At 34.4% G+C, this 18,981-nt stretch overlaps 2 protein-coding genes and 1 pseudogene across 3 annotated transcripts; 1 reads left to right on the top strand and 2 right to left on the bottom strand.

Moving 5' to 3' along the window:
• Positions 1-1,253: 1,253 nt before the first annotated feature.
• Positions 1,254-4,537, bottom strand: LOC104710657 (WAT1-related protein At3g28100). The gene is made up of 7 exons (XM_010427293.3): positions 4,001-4,537; positions 3,840-3,905; positions 3,600-3,713; positions 2,240-2,486; positions 1,862-2,023; positions 1,629-1,777; positions 1,254-1,542 (listed from the first exon to the last, which is right to left on the bottom strand). The coding sequence occupies exons 1-7, from the start codon at positions 4,195-4,197 to the stop codon at positions 1,401-1,403; spliced, it is 1,077 nt and encodes a 358-aa protein (XP_010425595.1). The 5' UTR covers positions 4,198-4,537; the 3' UTR covers positions 1,254-1,400.
• Positions 4,538-4,871: 334 nt separating this feature from the next.
• Positions 4,872-9,285, bottom strand: LOC104710655 (WAT1-related protein At3g28070). Of its 2 annotated transcripts, none has more exons than XR_015567066.1 (7): positions 8,652-9,285; positions 8,507-8,572; positions 8,277-8,390; positions 5,785-6,066; positions 5,533-5,694; positions 5,292-5,440; positions 4,872-5,198 (listed from the first exon to the last, which is right to left on the bottom strand). XR_015567066.1 is itself a non-coding variant. In XM_010427291.2 (7 exons), exons 1-7 carry the CDS (start codon positions 8,846-8,848, stop codon positions 5,063-5,065), a joined length of 1,068 nt encoding a protein of 355 aa, XP_010425593.1. In that variant the 5' UTR covers positions 8,849-9,285; the 3' UTR covers positions 4,872-5,062. The 2 variants fall into 2 exon arrangements, 1 of the variants encoding a protein (XP_010425593.1); XM_010427291.2 differs by having other exon boundaries at positions 5,823-6,066.
• A 5,127-nt stretch (positions 9,286-14,412) lies between these two features.
• LOC147937845 (uncharacterized) lies at positions 14,413-18,981 on the top strand (annotated as a pseudogene).

Raw genomic sequence — 18,981 nt, 5'->3', positions numbered from 1 at the left:
TCCGGAAGCTATGATCATTAAGAAGACTGGATGGTACACTGTTTACTTCATGACATGTGATCCCGAACTGGATGGCACCACAATCAGAGGAAGAACAGTTTGGAAGAACAGAGGTGGCTATTTACAGGGAGAGAAGGCTCCTTTGATGAAGTTGTACGCCTTCATGCTATTGGCTTATGCGATCCTTGGCCTAGTTTGGTTTCCAAAAGTTGCTCCGTATTGGAAGGATGGAATCCAGTTGCACGGTTATATTAGCTTTGTAATTGCATTTTCCATCAGTGAATTGACCTTCCTGTTCTATGAATTTGCCTATCTCGACTCAGCTGGTACATGTCTTAAGGAGGTTTACTGACCGTTCAACTTTTTGTAACTTTGTAACTTTGTAAATTTTTTATGTTTTCATGTTAATGTTATATGTTTTATTTTTATTAAATCTTTACTATGATACTTTTTAATTTAAATAATTAATATTTAAACTTTCAAAATATTATTATTTTATTTAGGAGACCAAATACAAATAGACAATAATGCTCATATTGAAAATAAGAACCTTTCAAAATAATAATAATAAATTTGGGGGACAAAAAACCAGGGGACACCAATGCCCATGGTCTAAGCCCTGCAAAATCCTGGACCGAACAAATCCGATTCCTAACTCATTATTCTAAAATTATACAACCGAAACCTAACCTATGAAGAAATCGGATTGTTTACTAAAGAACTAAATTGAGTAACAATCTCATGAACCTAAATATTTAAATTAAAATTATATAACCATAACTCAATAAGTATCGCGAACGTTATGACTACATAGGCTACGAGCAGGTCTCAAGTCAAAATTAAGGCCCAAATTTGTTCACCAAATAAGATCACGCTTTATCCACGGTATATTTGCACATCTAAATTTATACTGTGGATAAAGTACTCGTATAAAAAACCAAACGAAATGGCTAAGTTGTCGACACGCAATATTGTTCTGATGTAATAATATGAATCTATTTGAATAGTATATTACATCAATAAAATTTATCATAAATCTCTCATAATGTACAAATCTTTTGAACAGATACTACTTTAAAGTTTCAACTGATCAACACATGCAGTTATTGCGTGTATATATACTGTATATAGGCTGTGCCTATGCAAGAAAGAGAGAAATGTTCGCCTACAGCATCAAATTCTATATAAAGATTTAGGAGGTCATATTTATAAATATATACTAACCACCGATAGATCTTGAGAGTCTTAGTCCATGATTTAAACAATTAGATAGTAAGTTTTCAAGTTTATATACAAAGCAATATGTAATGTAAGTACTAGTATGCATGTATATGTAAACATTACCCAAAATTGTAACTAAGAGTATGTAAATTCCTCTTTCGTTCTAATTTATTTTTAATTTAAATTTGGTCACTATAGCCGTTCACTAGAAGAGGGGTTTTCTCTTTTTCTGAAGATGATAACAACTGATCCTTATCTTCGTTTGCTTTGCCCCACATCACAGCGTAAAACCCCAACGTTATTAGAATTCCTCCGATCAAACTGTAAAACGAAGCAAAAAATAGAAAAAAAAAAATGTTTTGTTTGTAAATTTGTAGATGAAGATTGAAGACTATTGATTCACATACCATCCGAGATAGAGAGAATCGTTGAGAAAAACCGCGCTCATAACCACTGCTATTAAGATTGACAATGGCTTAAATATCGCCAAGTACAAAGGTCCTTTGTGTCGTACTGTCCACGAATGAATCACATAGTATACTGAAGTAATTATAGCCTGAAATAATTTATAAAAGACTATATTAAGATCACAACGAAAGAATTTTGGTAAAATTTATATTTTTTTTAATATATAACCTACCATAGTTACAATTGTTATCAAAGTAATATTGAAATGAATGATCCAAACGCCTGGATTGTGCTTTTCAACTACTAATCCAATTGTCGTGGTCACGATTGAAACACATACAGTGTAGAGGAAGGAGACTGTGAATGCTGCTGGGTATTCACTCATTATTTGTGCCTGTCCGACATCATTATGTAGAATAAATTATTGGAACAAAACTACGACTATATCTAGTTCCAGCTTTTATTGAAATAGGACAATCTAAGAGAATTTGATTTAATATTATTAAAGTCTCCAACCATGTAAACCAATGTTCATATGTACATGTAAGTTGTTCCCCACTTAAACATCAGGTTTTGAGATTATTAAATAAGAGTCAGGAAAAAGTGGTACCTGGAGAATGAAAGAAACTGAAACGAAGATGTCTCTTATGGTTAGAAGAGCACCACCGATGAGCCAATCAGATTTTGAAGATGACAACGATGGATAAAACTGACGGAAGTTTACATACGGCAGAGAAGATGCGACAAAGACACGTGGACCATGGTAAAGAACCACCACAAGTGCGCCTATTAGTGACAATATAGTCCCCATCACTTTCGCTAAACTGCTCCTTTCTTTGAATGATACTTTTTCCATCCTTTTATTATAAAAATTGTGTTACATTAATCCAAAAAGAAAAAGAAAGGCATATGAAATACTCAAAGGAAGTTGAATAATGCAAAGTGCTGTTTTTGAAAAATAATGGAGTTTATGCTATAATTTTCCAAAACTTATTTTAGTGTTATTTTAGAATATTTATCTTTAGTAAAAAGTCTTGGTTAGCAAAATATATTATTGAATATGGTGAAGTAAAACCTAATTAATATGATCCAAGTTTGTCAATACTTGGGTTCACCCCTAGGGGTGAACCTCTCCATTCACCCCCTTATAAGATAAGGAAATAAAATCTGTATATATTATTATAAAATTAAAAAAATTTAAACCGCTCTTTAATAAACCCAAACCAACATATATAAAATCTAAACCCTAACCATCTCATTTGTGAACCCAAACCGATATATAATTTCGTTCTACTTGTAAAATCTAAACCCTAACCATCTCATTTGTGAACCCAAACCGACATATAATTTTGTTCTAATCGTGAAATCTAAACCCTAACATCTCATTTGTGAACCCAAACCGACATATAATTTTGTTCTACTTGTAAAATCTAAACCATAACCATCTCATTTGTACCCAAACCGACATATAATTTCATTCTAATTGTAAAATCTAAACCCTAACCACCTCATTTGTAAAACCAAACCGACATATAATTTCGTTTTAGTTGTAAAATCTAAACCCTAACCAATTCATTTGTAAACCCAAACCGACATATAATTTTATTCTAATTTTAAAAATCTAAACCTAGCTAATATTTAAATTTCCTTAATTAAAAGTATACAAAATTTGTTTCCTTAATTTGATTTGTTTTTTAATTTAATTTTGATTTATTTTTTAAATGAAATATTAGATGGAAGATTATGATTGGCTGAGAGAAGAAGGGGTGAATGGAGAGGTTCACCCCTAGGGGTGAACCTAAGTATTTTTCTTATTTTTTTGCTTTATATAGCCAAATTAAGCCGGAAAAAGATATGTTACTATATCAACACGTGAACATTTTATAAAATATAGTAAGAAAAGTGTTACTATAGTCTGTTCTAAAACTAATCTTAAATATGCAAATATTAGGGAAAAAAAAAAGTCAAACCTGAAGATAATGGCGAGGATAAAGGTAAGAGCAGGAGTGATATTACTAATGGCGGAGGCTAAGGTTGGGTTGCTGTATTTGATGCCTATGTATCCTGTGATCACATACATAGATCTGTTCTTTTTTTTCAGCCAAAAATCATACATTATATTGCCCAAAAAAAATCAGATATTAGCAACACTTGAAAATAATTCCATAATTTTAAAATTTGAAAAAAAAATAGAGTTATTTGAATATTACCCTAGTAATCCAAGAAGTCCTATTTTACAAAGTATTGAGAAACTTAGTGGAGGAAGTGATCTTAATCTGTTAAAAAAAAAAACAGAAACAAACACCATAAATGAAGTCAATCGAAAAAAATTGGGTGTGAAACGGTTTTAAAGAATAAAGTTATTAGAAACCTGTTGGAGAAGATAAAAGAAGGCAGAAGAAGGAGAGAAGCTAGAAGATAAGAATAGCCGAGGAAAGCATAAACGTTAAGTCCCTTTGAAGTTGCTACTTTGAACAGAGTACTTATTCCGACCACGCTGGTTTCGACCGCCAGCATTGCCGTCAAGAACACGGCCTCTCTCTGCCAGAGACTAACTGTTTCTGCCATTATTGGAAATTATAGAAAGTTTGGTGTGGTCTGTGAGTCTTCAATTTGTTATCCCTCTTGTTGCTTTCTTGATGTTACAAATATTATATAACGAAGTGATGTTGGGTTCAATAATTATTATTCTTTTCTTGACTATTATAGTATTTAATCTCCTAGTCTTTATTTTTTTTCAAGTATACTATACAAAGGTCCTTTTGAAAAGGACAACTATAGACTATAGGCAATATGTCCAGTGGCGGATCCAGCCAATGTTTGGATCAGGTGCGAAAATAACAAAAGTTAGTTTTGGAGGGGATGAACAAAAGTTAGTTTTGGAGGGGATTTACCTCTTGAATTGTGTGGTGCATCCATTACCACTAGACCATTTATATAAACAATGTTAATGCAAAATCAAACAAGTTTTATATTTTTTCTGGTGCAGTTGCACCCCTCCAACCTATGTGGGTCTGCCCCTGAATATGTCTATATGTTTGTACTATAGACTATATCCTAGTCTGTACTATAGACTATATGTTTTGTTTGTAAACGATTTCCCTCCAAAAAAAAAAAAACTATAGGCAATATGCAAGTTCGTATCATATATTTGAGACTTATCTCAAAGCTGACAAATAATAATTACAGAAAAGGAGCCAAACTTAAGTAAAATATGTTAACTCGTTTAATCTAATAACTTATTTATGAATGTTTTTTTTTTTTTTTTTTTTTTTTTTTTTTTTTTTTTTATGAATGTTGGAATACAAGGAAAAATAATAATCTAAAAGATACATAGTATCTGTTTTTCCAACTACTAGGTTCATAGAGACTTAAAACCATTTTATAAATATGGTATTTGTTAACTAATAGTAGTCTATTTTTTATTTTATTTCTAAACTTGGTCGTTCTTGCGGTTCAATAGAAGAGGGGTTTTCTCTGAAAATGAAAACAACTGGTTCTTTTCTTCGTTTGCTTTGCCCCACATCACAGCGTAAAAACCTAACGTTATCAAAATCCCTCCAATCAAACTGCAAAATGAACCACAAAATGGAAGATGAGTACATGTTTTTTTGTTTATAGATATGTACATGTACGTATGAAAACTATATTGATTCATGTACCATCCAAGATAGAGAGAATCGTTGAGAAAGATGAAGCCCATAACCACTGCTATTAAAATAGACAAAGGCTTAAATATTGCTAAGTATACTGGTCCTTTGTGTCGCACTGTCCATGAATGAATCACATAGTATACTGATGTTATTATTGCCTGAAATATTTTATAAAGAAAACTATGTTAAAAGAAAAGAAAAAAGGTGTATTTTGATGTAAGAAAAAAATTATAAAATGTATATAACATACCATAGTTACAATTGTTATCAAAGTAATATCGAAATGAATGATCCAAACGCTTGGATTGTTCTTTTCGACTACTAGTCCAATCGTCGTGGTCACGAATGAAACACATAGAGTGTACAGAAAGGAGACTGTGAATGCTGCTGGATATTCACTCATTATATGCGCCTGTCCGAAAATCATTTTAATTATAAATAAACATTGGAATGAAATTGATGTTTAATATATTAAGATATCAACTCTCTATATAATTTATACCTCGTTATTAATTAACGACTTAACAACAAAAATGCTACCTGTAGAATGAAGGAAACAGAAACGAAGATGCCTTGTATTGTAAAAAGGGCTCCTCCGATGAGCCAATCAGAGTTTGAAGATGACAACGATGGAGAAATACGGAAGTTTACATACGGCAGAGAAGATGCGACAAAAACATGTGGACCGTGGTAGAAGATCACTACAAGTGCGCCTGTTAATGACAGTATTGTCCCCATCACTTTGGCTACACTACTCCTTTCTTTGAATGATACTTTTTCCATCCTTTATTCACAAATTGACATCTAATGTGTTTACGTTTTATTCCATAAGATATGACTAGAGAAACACCAATTAGTACACGTTTATTATATTCATGCAAACGTCCTGGTTAGATTTGGACCACACGATATTGTGCGATAGTAACAAGCTTGTTTCATATCATTTTTTTTTTTTTTTTTTTTTGTTTCATATCATTTGAACGTGAATAAAATGTATGTATTGTTAGAATGCCATAAGAATAATTAAAATGCATTTACCTAACTACTAACAATCCTCAGCTAAATTATCAATACAACACACTACTATTTGGTATTTCCTCGGATTGGTTCTTTTTTTTTTTTTTTTTTGTTAAAAGGTTTTTCCTCAAATTGGTTCAATTTTTTTTGTCAACAAATATATTAATCAACTCGAAAGAGTCAATTGGGAAGGAGTATTGTTTTTCTCGGATTGGTTCACTTGATCCCTTTTAAATATAAAAATGTTAACAACACAAAAAAAAAAAACCTACTTCTTATATTGCATTTTATTGATTTCAGCTAAACATCATTACTTGAACAACATGGCAATGAAAAACCTCACTACTTGAAAAAGTTTTGTAGTAAATCAAACAGGAAGGAACCTTCAACCATTTTATTGATTTCAGTTAATTTTGGGGGCACTAAATTTTCCTCATTAATAAATATATTTATACCAAAACATCTAATGAATCAAAGAAAGATTTATCCAGCTTTATTCATGTTAGGTATACGCTATGTTTTAAAAATCGCTAGGCGTTAGTCGGGCGGTGAGGGAGGGCCTAGCGATTAATCGGTAAATCGGATTTAAATCGGAAATTAATCGGGGACTAGTTTTAGGGGTTTTATGCATATATGCGTATAATATATTAAATTTGTAATATACTAACGAGAGTTTAGATTGGTCCAGTGGTTTTCATGTATATTCACGCATCACCAGTTCGAGTCACATTCTCTCGTTTTGTTTTTTTTTTTTTACAGTTTTTTTAATTAATGCAAAATGACGAAAATGCCCTCGTCTTCTTCCTCCTTCTGTGTGTCGATCTGTGTCGACTGTAAACCTAATTTAAAGCAGCCTCCATATTTTTTTCAACTATTAATCGTTTTTAGCTTGTTATTCTAGTAGTTTCTACCTTCATATAACAGATCTATGAAAGGAAATCACAGATAGAAGTTTTAAAACCCCCAAATTTTTTTTTTTTAAGTTTCCGACTTGTTAGCCGATTATGGTAAAATCCCGGCGGTGAGGCTCCGCCTAGCGTGTAACCGGCGATTATACGGCCGCCTAGACCGATTTTTAAAACAGGGGTATACGTGATCTGTCATCTCTGATCTATTACGTATTTATGTTATTTTTTAATCTAGAGATCGCTAATATTAAAATTATCCTCTCTTTTATAAAAGGAAAATACACAACGTTTTTGTAAATTTTATAATTTTAATAAATAGTTACAAATGGTTACAAATAAGTTTTAGATTAATTCATATATTAACTGGTTATACTTAAATAGTGGGTGCAACTTTAATTGGGGATATTCCAGATTGATAATTAATATATTAGTGGTAACAAATAAAATCATAGATATTCCAAACTGTATTTTCGGAAGATTTTAGTCCTATATCAAGTTTTTCCAAAGATCTTTAAACATAATATTACAAATTTACTTTCTACAAATTTTATTGATAAACCACAACGTTCGATAAAAATTAGGACTTGTGCTAGAACATGGAATGAAATTTTTTTATTTATATTATACTTTTAAGACTTACATACTCTAGCACGGATTAAAATTTTATATACTCTACCACGGAAGCTGCTGGACACACTCTAGCATGGATTAATAATTTTATATATTTTAGCACGGGTTAAAATTAACAATATAAAAGTTACATAATAGATTTATGTTACATGAGTGATATTTACCATAAAAATTGTTTGCATGAGTTGCATCCAAATAATATTATAAACAATTACATATATAAAATTTAAAAAATAATAAAATGTATTTCAACCCGTGATGTAGCACGGATCCAAATCTAGTATATTACTATTTAGCACGTTGGATATTACTATTAGTATATCTTAAATGGTCCAAATAAACATATTTTTTAATCTGATCAAATGATTTTTTTTTAAAATTTGGCTGGAATAAATCTGCATTAATTTGAAATCTTAATTAGGAAAGAACAAAAAAGAACCTGAAGATAACAGCGAGAATGAAGGTAAGAGCAGGAGTGATATTGCCTATGGCGGAGCCTAAGGTTGGGTTGCTGTATTCGATGCCTATGTATCCTGTAATCACATACATTGATCTTTTTTTTTTTTTGTATATTTTTCAGCCAGAAATCATATATTAGCAACACTTTAATTAGTGGATGATAATTTCATATTAAATTGTGGAAGAAGGAATGTTGTATTTGGATATTACCCTAGAAATCCAAGAAGTCCAATCTTACAGAGTATTGAGAGACTTAGTGGAGGAAGTGATCTTGACCTGTAAAAAAAAAAATGAAATAAAATCTATACAAAGAATGGTTATGAATGGTCTTAAAAAGTTTACAGTTATTAGAAACCTGTTGGTGAAAAAAAGAGAAGGAAGAAGGAGAAGAGAAGCAAGAAGATAAGAATAGCCGAGGTAAGGGTAAATGTTGAGTCCCTTTGAAGTTGCTACTTTAAACAGTGTACTAATTCCGACGACACTTGTTTCAACTGCAAGCATTGCCGTCAAGAAGACGGCCTCTCTCCGCCAGAGGCTTACTGTTCCGTCCATTATAGGAAATGGTAGAAAGGTTTGGTGTGGAATGTGAGTCTTTAATTCGTTATCCCATTGTTTACTTTACTTTTATGTTACTTTTAGAGAGGAACTGGTGTGTTGTGGGACCAATAATTGTCGTTTCTTGAAATTCATTTTGATATTATTTGCGCCAATGTACAATAAAGAGGACCACAGAGAGATATATACAATGATGGAGAAAGATTTAGTGGGATTCTAGAGAATGGTTCTGCTATCAATGAGCAAAATGGTACCCCCACTTTAATCACATACAGACTCGTTATAGTTTCCCATCACATACTTCAATCACATACTTCACTATTGATGGGAAACTAAAATGCAATTTGGATGCTTTCATGGAAGGAAGTTTTGGATATTTGTGAAGTAAGATCGATGGATCCTTAATTAGAGCATCCACAATGGAGAAAGTGTTCACCGTTTCTCAATATATATATATATATATATATATCTTATCTTATATATATAATATATGAAAAGGTTTCGATACAACGTATATTATAACGACATTTGGCAGCGTATATTTTCGACACCTGCCTTTACTTCTTAATTATTAAATTCTTTTAATTCATTTTTTCAAAATTACATACATTATTTTTCATATTCACTAAATTTAAATGATATTTATGTACTAAAATATATATTAGCATATATGCAATGTTATTTTATTAATGATATATAGATATCATTTATCAATATTTTATATAATTACCATAACATTATAATTCTGCATAAGTATCATTTATCAATATTTTATATAGTTATCATAACATTATAATTTTGCAAATAAGAAAGACTTAAATGCTAATATTATAATTTTGGACAAAATAAATTTCCAACAATTAAAGATTTAAATATTAATATCATAATTTTGGAAAAATATAATGTGATGGTTATTAAATTCTTTACTAATTTCAAGCTATAAAAATATTATAATATTATAATAATTATTATTTGACAAAAAATCATAATATTTGTTTCACAGTTTTTGTGCCAAAAGATCAAATCAATTTATTCTAAAATAATTTAAAAATATAAAACAATTTGATATTTTATTTTCCTTTAATAGTAATCATTAACACAATTTATTGCATATTAATTCTTTAAAATGTAACTCCCATGATGTTTGAAAAAAATATAAAAACAAATCTTTCATCATATGAATACACTAATGTCTTACCTGCAATATAATTTGTGTTTTATTAAAAAAAAAAAAAAAAAAACAGAGACAAAATGAAACGAGTGCACCCGGATTCCAATCATCACACATGATCTACGAGATACGATCTCACCGGAACCCCATAATTCCGACGAGACAACCGGCGTAGAAATCGCTTTTTATAAAAACTCCCACAAATACACCAAACAACACCTCATCTTATTACTGAGTCGCATAACCAACCACTCCTAGCGACCGAGTAACAAGAGAAGTGGGCTGGAATATTTGATTCCATCCAGCTACAGACAAAAATTGCCCACTAATACTCCAATTCACCAACAACTCCTCCAGTGTCAATCAACACCTCCACCTGGTGTAAATCATCACCGATCGTACCCTTTGTAATCCAACACACATACCAAAATGCTGGTGTTGACCGACACTACCTTGGTGTTGTCGACACCCCAACATCACCACAACACAACCATAGAAAACGTCCATAATAACTTCCTAATAAAACACAAACTAACAGTTTATTCCACAAATCCACCATTGGATATGAAGCCTATAGCACCATGAAGCTCCCCACCAAATTTAAGCCAAATTGGACTCCGTTTCACCCTCCAAACGTTGTTCCAAAGTAGCCATCCCGAACCAGTCCGCGCAGTCCATCTGCAGGTGTTGGTGTCGATCGACATCAACCCAGAAATCACGATCCGAGCCTCCCTTCAAGCTCCTTCTCGCTGCAAATCCCAAATCCTTCTCAACCATCTATTCCCTAATCGATTAAACATCAAGCAAAACGACTTACCTGGATAACAAACATGAGAAAGCCACCTTGCCTCTCCTAATCCACCATTAAATAATCACATCCTTCTCCTTACACATGAAGAGGATGGATCTCCTTTCTTCTCCCTTCCAAGTGTGAGCAGCACAACTCTCTCTCCTTCTCTATTCTAGAACCACCAAAACAGATCCCACTGCTCCTCTTAACCCTCCTCAATGCTCCCTTTTCTCTTAGGATAAAGCTCACAATCTCTCTCTGTCTTTATCTCTTAGAAGCGCCAAGCACCACCCCCCCCCCTCTCTAGAAAATAGGCGGCTTGTGCCTTTTAAAACGAGACTTAGGGTTTCCAAAATAAACCAAACTAAACTGATCGATTTTGAAACAAACCGAACAACCCCAATTAAGTGGTGTCAATCGACCAAAAATTGGATTTTGGAATGTTACACAAAACTCCCATGATGTTTGACCAAAAAAAAACTGAAAAACCTCTAATACTACTACAAATTTATCTATAAATAGCTAGACAAAATCTTCATCAAAATTGTTTGATGAAGACTTTGGAGCATATATAGAAGTGAACATGTGAAATATGGTTATTCATTAGAAAGATTTAGATGAAGAAGGTTTTAGGCATATAACACATTTTCACTTGTAAATGTTGTTTCAAATGCCTATTTTGTATATCAATATTGTAATTTGTTTTTGTTTTGATCCATTTGATAAATTTTTAATATAAAAATTTAGTTTTAGATCATAATTGATAAACCCTAATAGATTTTATATCTTAGTCAGAGTATTTATGCTATTTATTACTCATGCTATATTTTATACAAGTGTGAATGTATTTATTACCCATTAAAATGAGTTTTAACAAATATTTACTGTTTCAAATACTATTACTTTAAATTGGTTCCTTAACGTTACAACTGTGTTTGTATGTATTTATTAACTTTCTTTCCGATAACCATTTTCATGGTCCTTTATTTTATTTATAGGTTATGACTTCTGATGATAAAGGTTTTGCGATGGTTTAGGGTTTAGGGTAGAGGAAGATTTGGACATCTAAGTGATATGTATTTCATGATATGGGTTTCAAAAGTCATGTGATTCTTCCAAATTCAATTTTTATTTTCTTTCACAATTTAGTCTTAATTATTTTCTTAAAATATAATTAACATTTAATTTCTTTTCACAACATTTTTGTTTGGGTTTGTATGCACTTATTTTCTCTTCTCATATGTTCCATTATTTTTCCTAGCTACAATCGATTGTTGATGATATGATGATAGTTCTTACCCGCAAGCAGAACAAGGAAATGGGATTTGACCATGTCTGCAAGTCGAAATATCCAAAGATCACCCTAAGCTAATCCCACTTGCATTCTAGAGAGAGAGACAATGTCTTTGAGAAGTAGGAAGATTTTAGTTATCTCTTCTTCCATCTATCATATGATTTTAGAAATAAAAACATAGAAAAAAACAATTATCTGATGAACAATTATTTTATGTTCTCTTAGATTATGCAGTTAACACTAAAAAAAGTAATTCGATAATATGATGGTATGTTTTTACTCCTTTTCGTTGGTCGTTTTGAGTATACAACATATATATATATATATATATTATTTTAAACAGAAAAGTAACACAAAAAAGCAATTTTTATTTGATATAATAATATATCAATATATATTAATAACATTTTTTTATTCAATTCTAAACTAAAATTCAGTTTGCATTTAGTATGTTCAACAGATATAAAGTACGTGATAAAAATATAGAAATATCTAACAGAGAAATTTTTTCCAAATGCAATTAATCAAGAAACACAAAGAATTCTACTTCTAGAACAGAAATGCATTTGAAGTCATTTGTATAATTCATTAAGATTCAAAGATTTTATTGCTAAAACATTCAAATTATAATAATAAAACTTTTAAGCATGTGTGAAGCATGATGGTAATATATAAATATCACAATTATTAATTACACAGAGAATGAAGGAAGAGCATGAGTTTCGGCTCAAGAAGAGGTTATTCGAGAAATTCAAGCTACTGTCTCGTCCTTCTTGGCGATGTCTGGTTTTAGAAGATATTGATATTTTATAGATTATGTTAAAGCGGACAAACTAACACATAATGTTCATGCTCAGCCGCATTTTATTTTATACGTAATCAATGTTCTTTTTCCCAAGGTAAAAAATGTTTGTACGTTTTGATTGTGCATCAAAACATGAAGACCTCTATATATTATGAGATACAGACTAAATATTTAAACTAACCTTTCATACTAATAAAAAGATTTCAGTTTAATGCTTAACTAATCAATAATCATTCATTTTAAGTGATTGAGAATACTTATTTAAAAAAAAATAACAAACATAAGATAATTTATCTCGCGCGATGCGCGAGTCTACTTCTAATATATATATATATATATATATTATATAACTAATAAGAAGATGACAAGTGTAAAAAACAAATTGAGAAACGTTTCTACACAGAGAACTTTGAGAACGGTTCTCTCTTTTTTATTATTTTATTATATTGGGTGAGCAACTGGATGAGCAACGCCAATGTACATGGTCTTAGGAACATGAAGAGAGATGTAAGATGGGTTGGTGTGAAAGCATATATATCACTATTTCTAGACCTTGAGACTTGAGTTGTGAAACAACCCGACCAGTTTTTTCTTTTAATTAATAATCTCATAATACTTAATTAAACTAACCACATAACATACTATCAACCACAATATCAATACTAAGCCAATATCCAATAACATGCACAGCGAAAACCATATAACAATAATTAACTCCAATAAACATCAACACAATATCATTCCTAACCTTTCTATAAACCAACCTAGCATACTTCTATCCAAGGTTATAACAACATACAACCATTACCATCAACACACAATCGAGACCCTAGATCATCCTCCTCTTCATCGCCATGATTCCTCGTCTAATACCTGCACACCACAAACAATAATTGAGATGCGTGAGTATCATAAATACTCAGTGAGGCGATCCTTCCATCTAGTAAGCTATACACACAAGTGAGAAAACTAACACAAAACAAGCAAACTAGGCAATTATGAACACATTCGATATTCTGCAACCTTGCGTCGACCAACGCAACACTTACATCGACCGATGCACTCCTTGCTAACCGACGCAACCATTAAATCCCTAGTTGCATCGACCGATGCACTCCTTGCATCGACCGATGAAACGTCCAACGTCTCCCTCAAATCCCTAACTACATTGACCGATGCACACTTTGCATCGATCGATGCAGTCGAGCAAAGCATTGCCGAACACGATCTCCACCGAATTCTCTTGGCTCTTTGGTGCCGAATACATCCTCCAAAGACCACAAAACTCAAGGAAAACTCTCACAAACAACCACATAAGCAATCAACACCCAAAACACACACAAAATATACATCTAATCGCTTAGATAAGCCATGGTCACGCACTCACCTCTAAAATAAGCAGATCTGACGAAGAAAAGCGAGAAACACACCACAGTGATAAGATTCACTAGACGTATTATCGAAAGAAGAAGTCAACGGTTGCATCAGAACGGAGCGTTAAATGACACGTCAGTGGGAGTCAACTGGAAAGGAAGACTCTAGTAGAAAGGGAAGGTTTGCGGTTACGAGATGAACGATAGTATAAGTACCGTTGTAATTTCTCTTAGTCCTCTTGTGCTTTTTCTGAGTTTGTAATTCTCAAGTGATGTGCTTGGGTGCTTGAATGATGTGCTCGAGAGTTGATCAATGTTGATCAACGCATTCCAGATTGAGCTTCTTTCTCATTTGATTCGTATTCTACAATTCTCTGTAACAACTTTCAGATTCTAATTGAATATAGACGTATTCTTTGGAAATTATCTATAGATCTATCAAGAATCTATCATTGGTGCGGTGAGCATGGGTTGTTGAGATCGCGATGATGGAAATGAATGAATCTGAGCTGATTGACTCGACGAATCTCCAGGATAATCCAATGGAGAGCCTCATGAATTTTTTACGTGGTGGATACTAACGATTAGTTCAATCAAAGGCGGAGCATATAGATAAGCTTCAATCGCTTGATGTGACACTCCAATCAGTGTTGTGTTCCTTGGAGCGAGTAGAAACTCAGCTGGGAAAATGACCAGAACAACCGGAATCTTCCGCTCCACCACCGCAGGTACCAATTCCTTCTAAAACTTATCCGCGTAGTTACAATGACCGAAATCTACCACTGGAGAATAGATCTAGCTTACTTCGTAAGATAGATATACCGGTTTTTGATGGATTGCAGGCTTACAAATGGTTGTCAAAGGTAAGAAGGTTTTTTCGTGTAGGCCATTACTCTGATTTTGATAAATTGGATTTGGTAGCTTTAAGCCTCGAGGGAGATGTTCTGAAGTGGTTCAATTGGGAGATGACTCGTCGAGAGTTTCGCTCTTTGGATAAATTTAAACGAATGTTATTTTTGCGATTTGGAGAATCGATTGAAGCTGATCCTGGCAATAGGCTGTTTGCGATTAAACAAACTGGCACTGTAGCGGCTTATGTAACGGATTTTGAGGATTTGTCTGCTCAGGTGCCCGGTTTAGATGACTCTTATCTGGAAAAGATATTCTATAACGGTTTAAAAAAGGAGATGAAGGAGGTTATTAAGATGAAGGAACCTCAGGGAATTGATCATCAAAAAGCTGTAGCATTACGCATGGAATCAAGCTCCTTCTATTAGTTAATCAGTGAGAAGGAGAACAACGCTCCGATGCACAACAAGCAGTTTGTATCTCGACCACCTAACACTTATCAGTCTAGTAAACCATTGCTATTGACTGGTGGTGTAGTGACCCTCGCCATGGGGTAAATTTCAAAACAAAAACCCATGACGAAAAGGACCTGGAAGTTTCTCGGAAAGAAAGCAAGGATAAAAGACAGAGAATTGCCGAAGTGTCCGAGGAATTCCCGATAGACCGAGGAATTTTGGACGATAGCCGAGAGATGGCCGATAGTGCCGAGGCGTACCGAAAAGTGTCGAGACGTACCGCAAAGTGCCGAGGCGTACCGCAAATTGCCGAGACGTGCCGCAAGAGCCAAGACTTACTGCAGAGTAGTCCGAGGCTTGCTGTAGAATTCGACGGAAACTGTGCCGTGACGCATACCGTCGACAACCTCACGGTATCACCAACCGAGCCAACAAGATTCCGGATTTTAAAAAGCTTGTCTCTTCTATTTGGCGAATCAAAATTCATGCAAGAAAGTGGGAGACAAGAATCTCTAGCACTTTTTGTGTTTGGCCAATTGCATCTCATGCAAGAGAAAGTGAGGAACATCATCATTAGACCAATCTAAAAAGCGGCCAATGATGGTTCATGCAAGAGGAAGAAGGGAGACAAAGGAGATTCTATGGTCTGAAGGTAGCTTTGTCACCAAGTTTCCTCAAAGGAAGAAAGAGGAGATCGACCAAGTGCACTACATGCATTGGTTGCTCCAGCCGTCCAAACTCTCTATAAAAGGAGTCCTCTCCCTTTTCTCATTTCTCACAACCAAAGAAGAAGAAGAGAAAAGAAAGAAAAGAGAGAAAGGGTGAGGAAGAGGGGAAGGAGAGAAGGGAAGGAAGAGATGAAAATGAAACGAGTGCAAGTCAAGACTATCGACCATCGCCAAGTGTTGCATCAAGAAGGAACTCGATCGCAACAAGGGAAAGCATCCGAAGTAGAGCCGTGAGAGGAACGCTGTCAAGAGAACCGATTACAAGAGATCACCGGTTATCTGTGAGTTCAGGCGCACTTCACCGAGCTAATTGGAGTCGATTGACTTCCACATAGTAAATGGTTTGTTTGGTGTTTTAGATGCATTTTTACTTGATTTATCTTTGTGATTTTTCTTTTTTAAATGCATGTGTTGTGAGGTTACACTCATAGCTAGTTCGGAATGTTCTAGCTATGGAGTTTGTAACATGGTGGAGAGCTACTCGCGGTACTAGTTCGAAAGGTTCTAGTATTGGAGATTGTAGCTAGTTAAGATACTTGTAAAATTATGAGTTTTAAAACCATAAAAACACAAGTATCTAGTTGTTGAAGTCTTAATGCGTGTAGTCCTCGAGAAAGTCCGGCTAGCGTAGTAAGACTTGGGTATGGCTGTCCTGAGACCATTTCCGTACATCATGCAGTCGCGACTTGTAACCCATGTTCGTGGACTGTAGGGTCTGGGACGAAGAGCTTGGAGGTTACTGGGTTCGCTACCCTGGCCGATGCTGTCTACACGACGGTGTAGCTTGGGGTGAAGTTCCGGTTGCATGCCTTTGTAGTTGTAATGCGGTGTTCACAGAGTTGATGAGGAGGGGAAGCATACCGGGCCCATAAAGGAATTAAACTTGTTTAAAACTTTTGTTGTTATTCAAGTTTATTGCATGTTGTCGTAGATGATTGATTTGCTTGCTAGACTAATTTGCTTAGCTCATTATCTTCCGCTTGCTATCTCTGATTGTTGAAAGTTGATTGTTGCTTGCATGCTTGATTGCTTTATTGCTTGTTGCTTGATTGTTGTTTGGGGTTTGGGGTTGGGGATTTATTATGCTTTTGCAGGAATCCTAAGTTCACTAAGTAATCTTTATGATTACTTACGGAACTGTGTTTGCCTTGCAGGAAACCCTAGAGGGAACTAGAGGGCGTGGTGAACGAGAAGGACCCCGGAGTAGGTTGTGTGTCTATTGTAAAATAAAGTATGTTATTTTGTAATCGACCTTTGCCTCTAAGCCTCGAACTTGAACTCTTTAAACCTTTTGGTTTCGTTTTGTAATGAACTCTTTAAGTAATTAATATATTCGGATTTCTTATTTGTACGGGTTATAACTGATATAGACCTTGTCCGGGTCGGCTCAACACCTGGGATGTTTCACGGGTTGTAAAGCCTAAAAGACGTTCCATGCGGTTGGAAACGTCACCGACGGACTGGCTAAGGGTCCCGATGTGTTCTTGAACCTCGGCCGGATCGTTGGTGAATGTTTACAAAGTGGCGTTCTGGGGCGGTTCGTGGCCGTCTGGCCATGTTATGGTTTGGGGGCGTTACAGGTGGTACATATCAAGTGGTACAGACCGCTACAATTACGAAACAAGCAACTCAACCACATCAGCGTCACACTTTGGAAGAGTTCGATGTTATGAGAAGCAAGGGCATTTGTTTTAAATGTAAAGGGAGGTACTCTCGGGGTCACCTCTGTCATTTGAAAGAGTTACAAATGTTGACTATCATGGATGGCTTAGAATTGGAAGTTATGGTTGAGGAGATACAGACCGACGTTATAGAGGAGATAAATCACTCTAGAAGTGAGATGCTTATCTCTGAACTCTTTTCTCGGTCTCCATTCTCCAAGGACAACAAAACTGGTAGGCCATATTGGCAAGTGTAGAGTGGTGGTACTCTTAGATTCAGGAGTTTCACACAATTTCATTACACCAGTTGTGGTTACTAAGTCTAGACTTAAGACTCACAAAGCAGATAGTTTGGAAGTGCTGTTGGGGAACGGTGTTTCTGTGCATGGCTCTGGTATCTGCAAGAAAGTACATCAGTTAGCTGGAGTGGAGTTTGAGAGTGATTTCATTTCTCTGGACCTTGGTGGCGTTGATATCATCTTAGGAGTTCAGTGGTTAGAAACATTGGGGAAATGTGAAGTGGATTGGAAATTGCAGGAATTGGAATTTCGTGTATAAAGGCAAGCAAGTTACATTGCTGGGAGATCCTACCTTACATGGTCCTCCTCTATCTATGAAGATACTAGATGCTCCAGTTCAACAATGTTTACTTTAGGAGTCTGTGAACGAGCTAAATGGTACTCAACTTGCTACTTCTACTGTGATAGTAGACCCAGTTATTGCCAAGGTTCTCGAGAAGTTTGCATCTATTTTTGCCTTACCAATCGATTTACCACCAATCAGAGGATAAGAGCACAATATTACTCTCAAACCAGGAGTTCAGTCTATCACGGTTTGTCTGTATAGGTATCCTCATGCCACGAAGGAAGTAATGGAGCGTATGGTAGGTTAAATGTTATCAGCTAGGATTATCCGAGTCAGCAGTAGTCCCTTCTCTAGTCCTGTCTTACTAGTAAAAAAAAAGGACTCCTCTTGGAGATTCTGTGTTGATTACAGGGCTTTGA

This window comes from Camelina sativa, chromosome 9 (genome assembly GCF_030686135.1).
Source record: "Camelina sativa cultivar CO46 ecotype springtype chromosome 9, ASM3068613v1".
Classification (NCBI taxonomy): domain Eukaryota; kingdom Viridiplantae; phylum Streptophyta; class Magnoliopsida; order Brassicales; family Brassicaceae; genus Camelina; species Camelina sativa.
Note: the sequence above shows the minus strand (reverse complement) of the source record. Positions and strands in the feature narration are given on the sequence as shown.

Excerpts from the sequence above, each read along its gene's own strand:
- LOC104710657 (XM_010427293.3), bottom strand. The coding sequence starts at position 4,197 with ATGGCAGAAACAGTTAGTCTCTGGCAGAGAGAGGCCGTGTTCTTGACG. Across the intron at positions 3,906-4,000 it reads TCTTTTATCTTCTCCAACAG|ATTAAGATCACTTCCTCCAC; the intron begins GTTTCTAATAAC and ends TTTTTTTAACAG. Across the intron at positions 3,714-3,839 it reads GGACTTCTTGGATTACTAGG|ATCTATGTATGTGATCACAG; the intron begins GTAATATTCAAA and ends AAAAAAGAACAG.
- LOC104710655 (XM_010427291.2), bottom strand. The coding sequence starts at position 8,848 with ATGGACGGAACAGTAAGCCTCTGGCGGAGAGAGGCCGTCTTCTTGACG. Across the intron at positions 8,391-8,506 it reads GGACTTCTTGGATTTCTAGG|ATCAATGTATGTGATTACAG; the intron begins GTAATATCCAAA and ends AAAAAAAAAAAG. Across the intron at positions 5,695-5,822 it reads CTGTTTCCTTCATTCTACAG|GCGCATATAATGAGTGAATA; the intron begins GTAGCATTTTTG and ends ATTTTCGGACAG.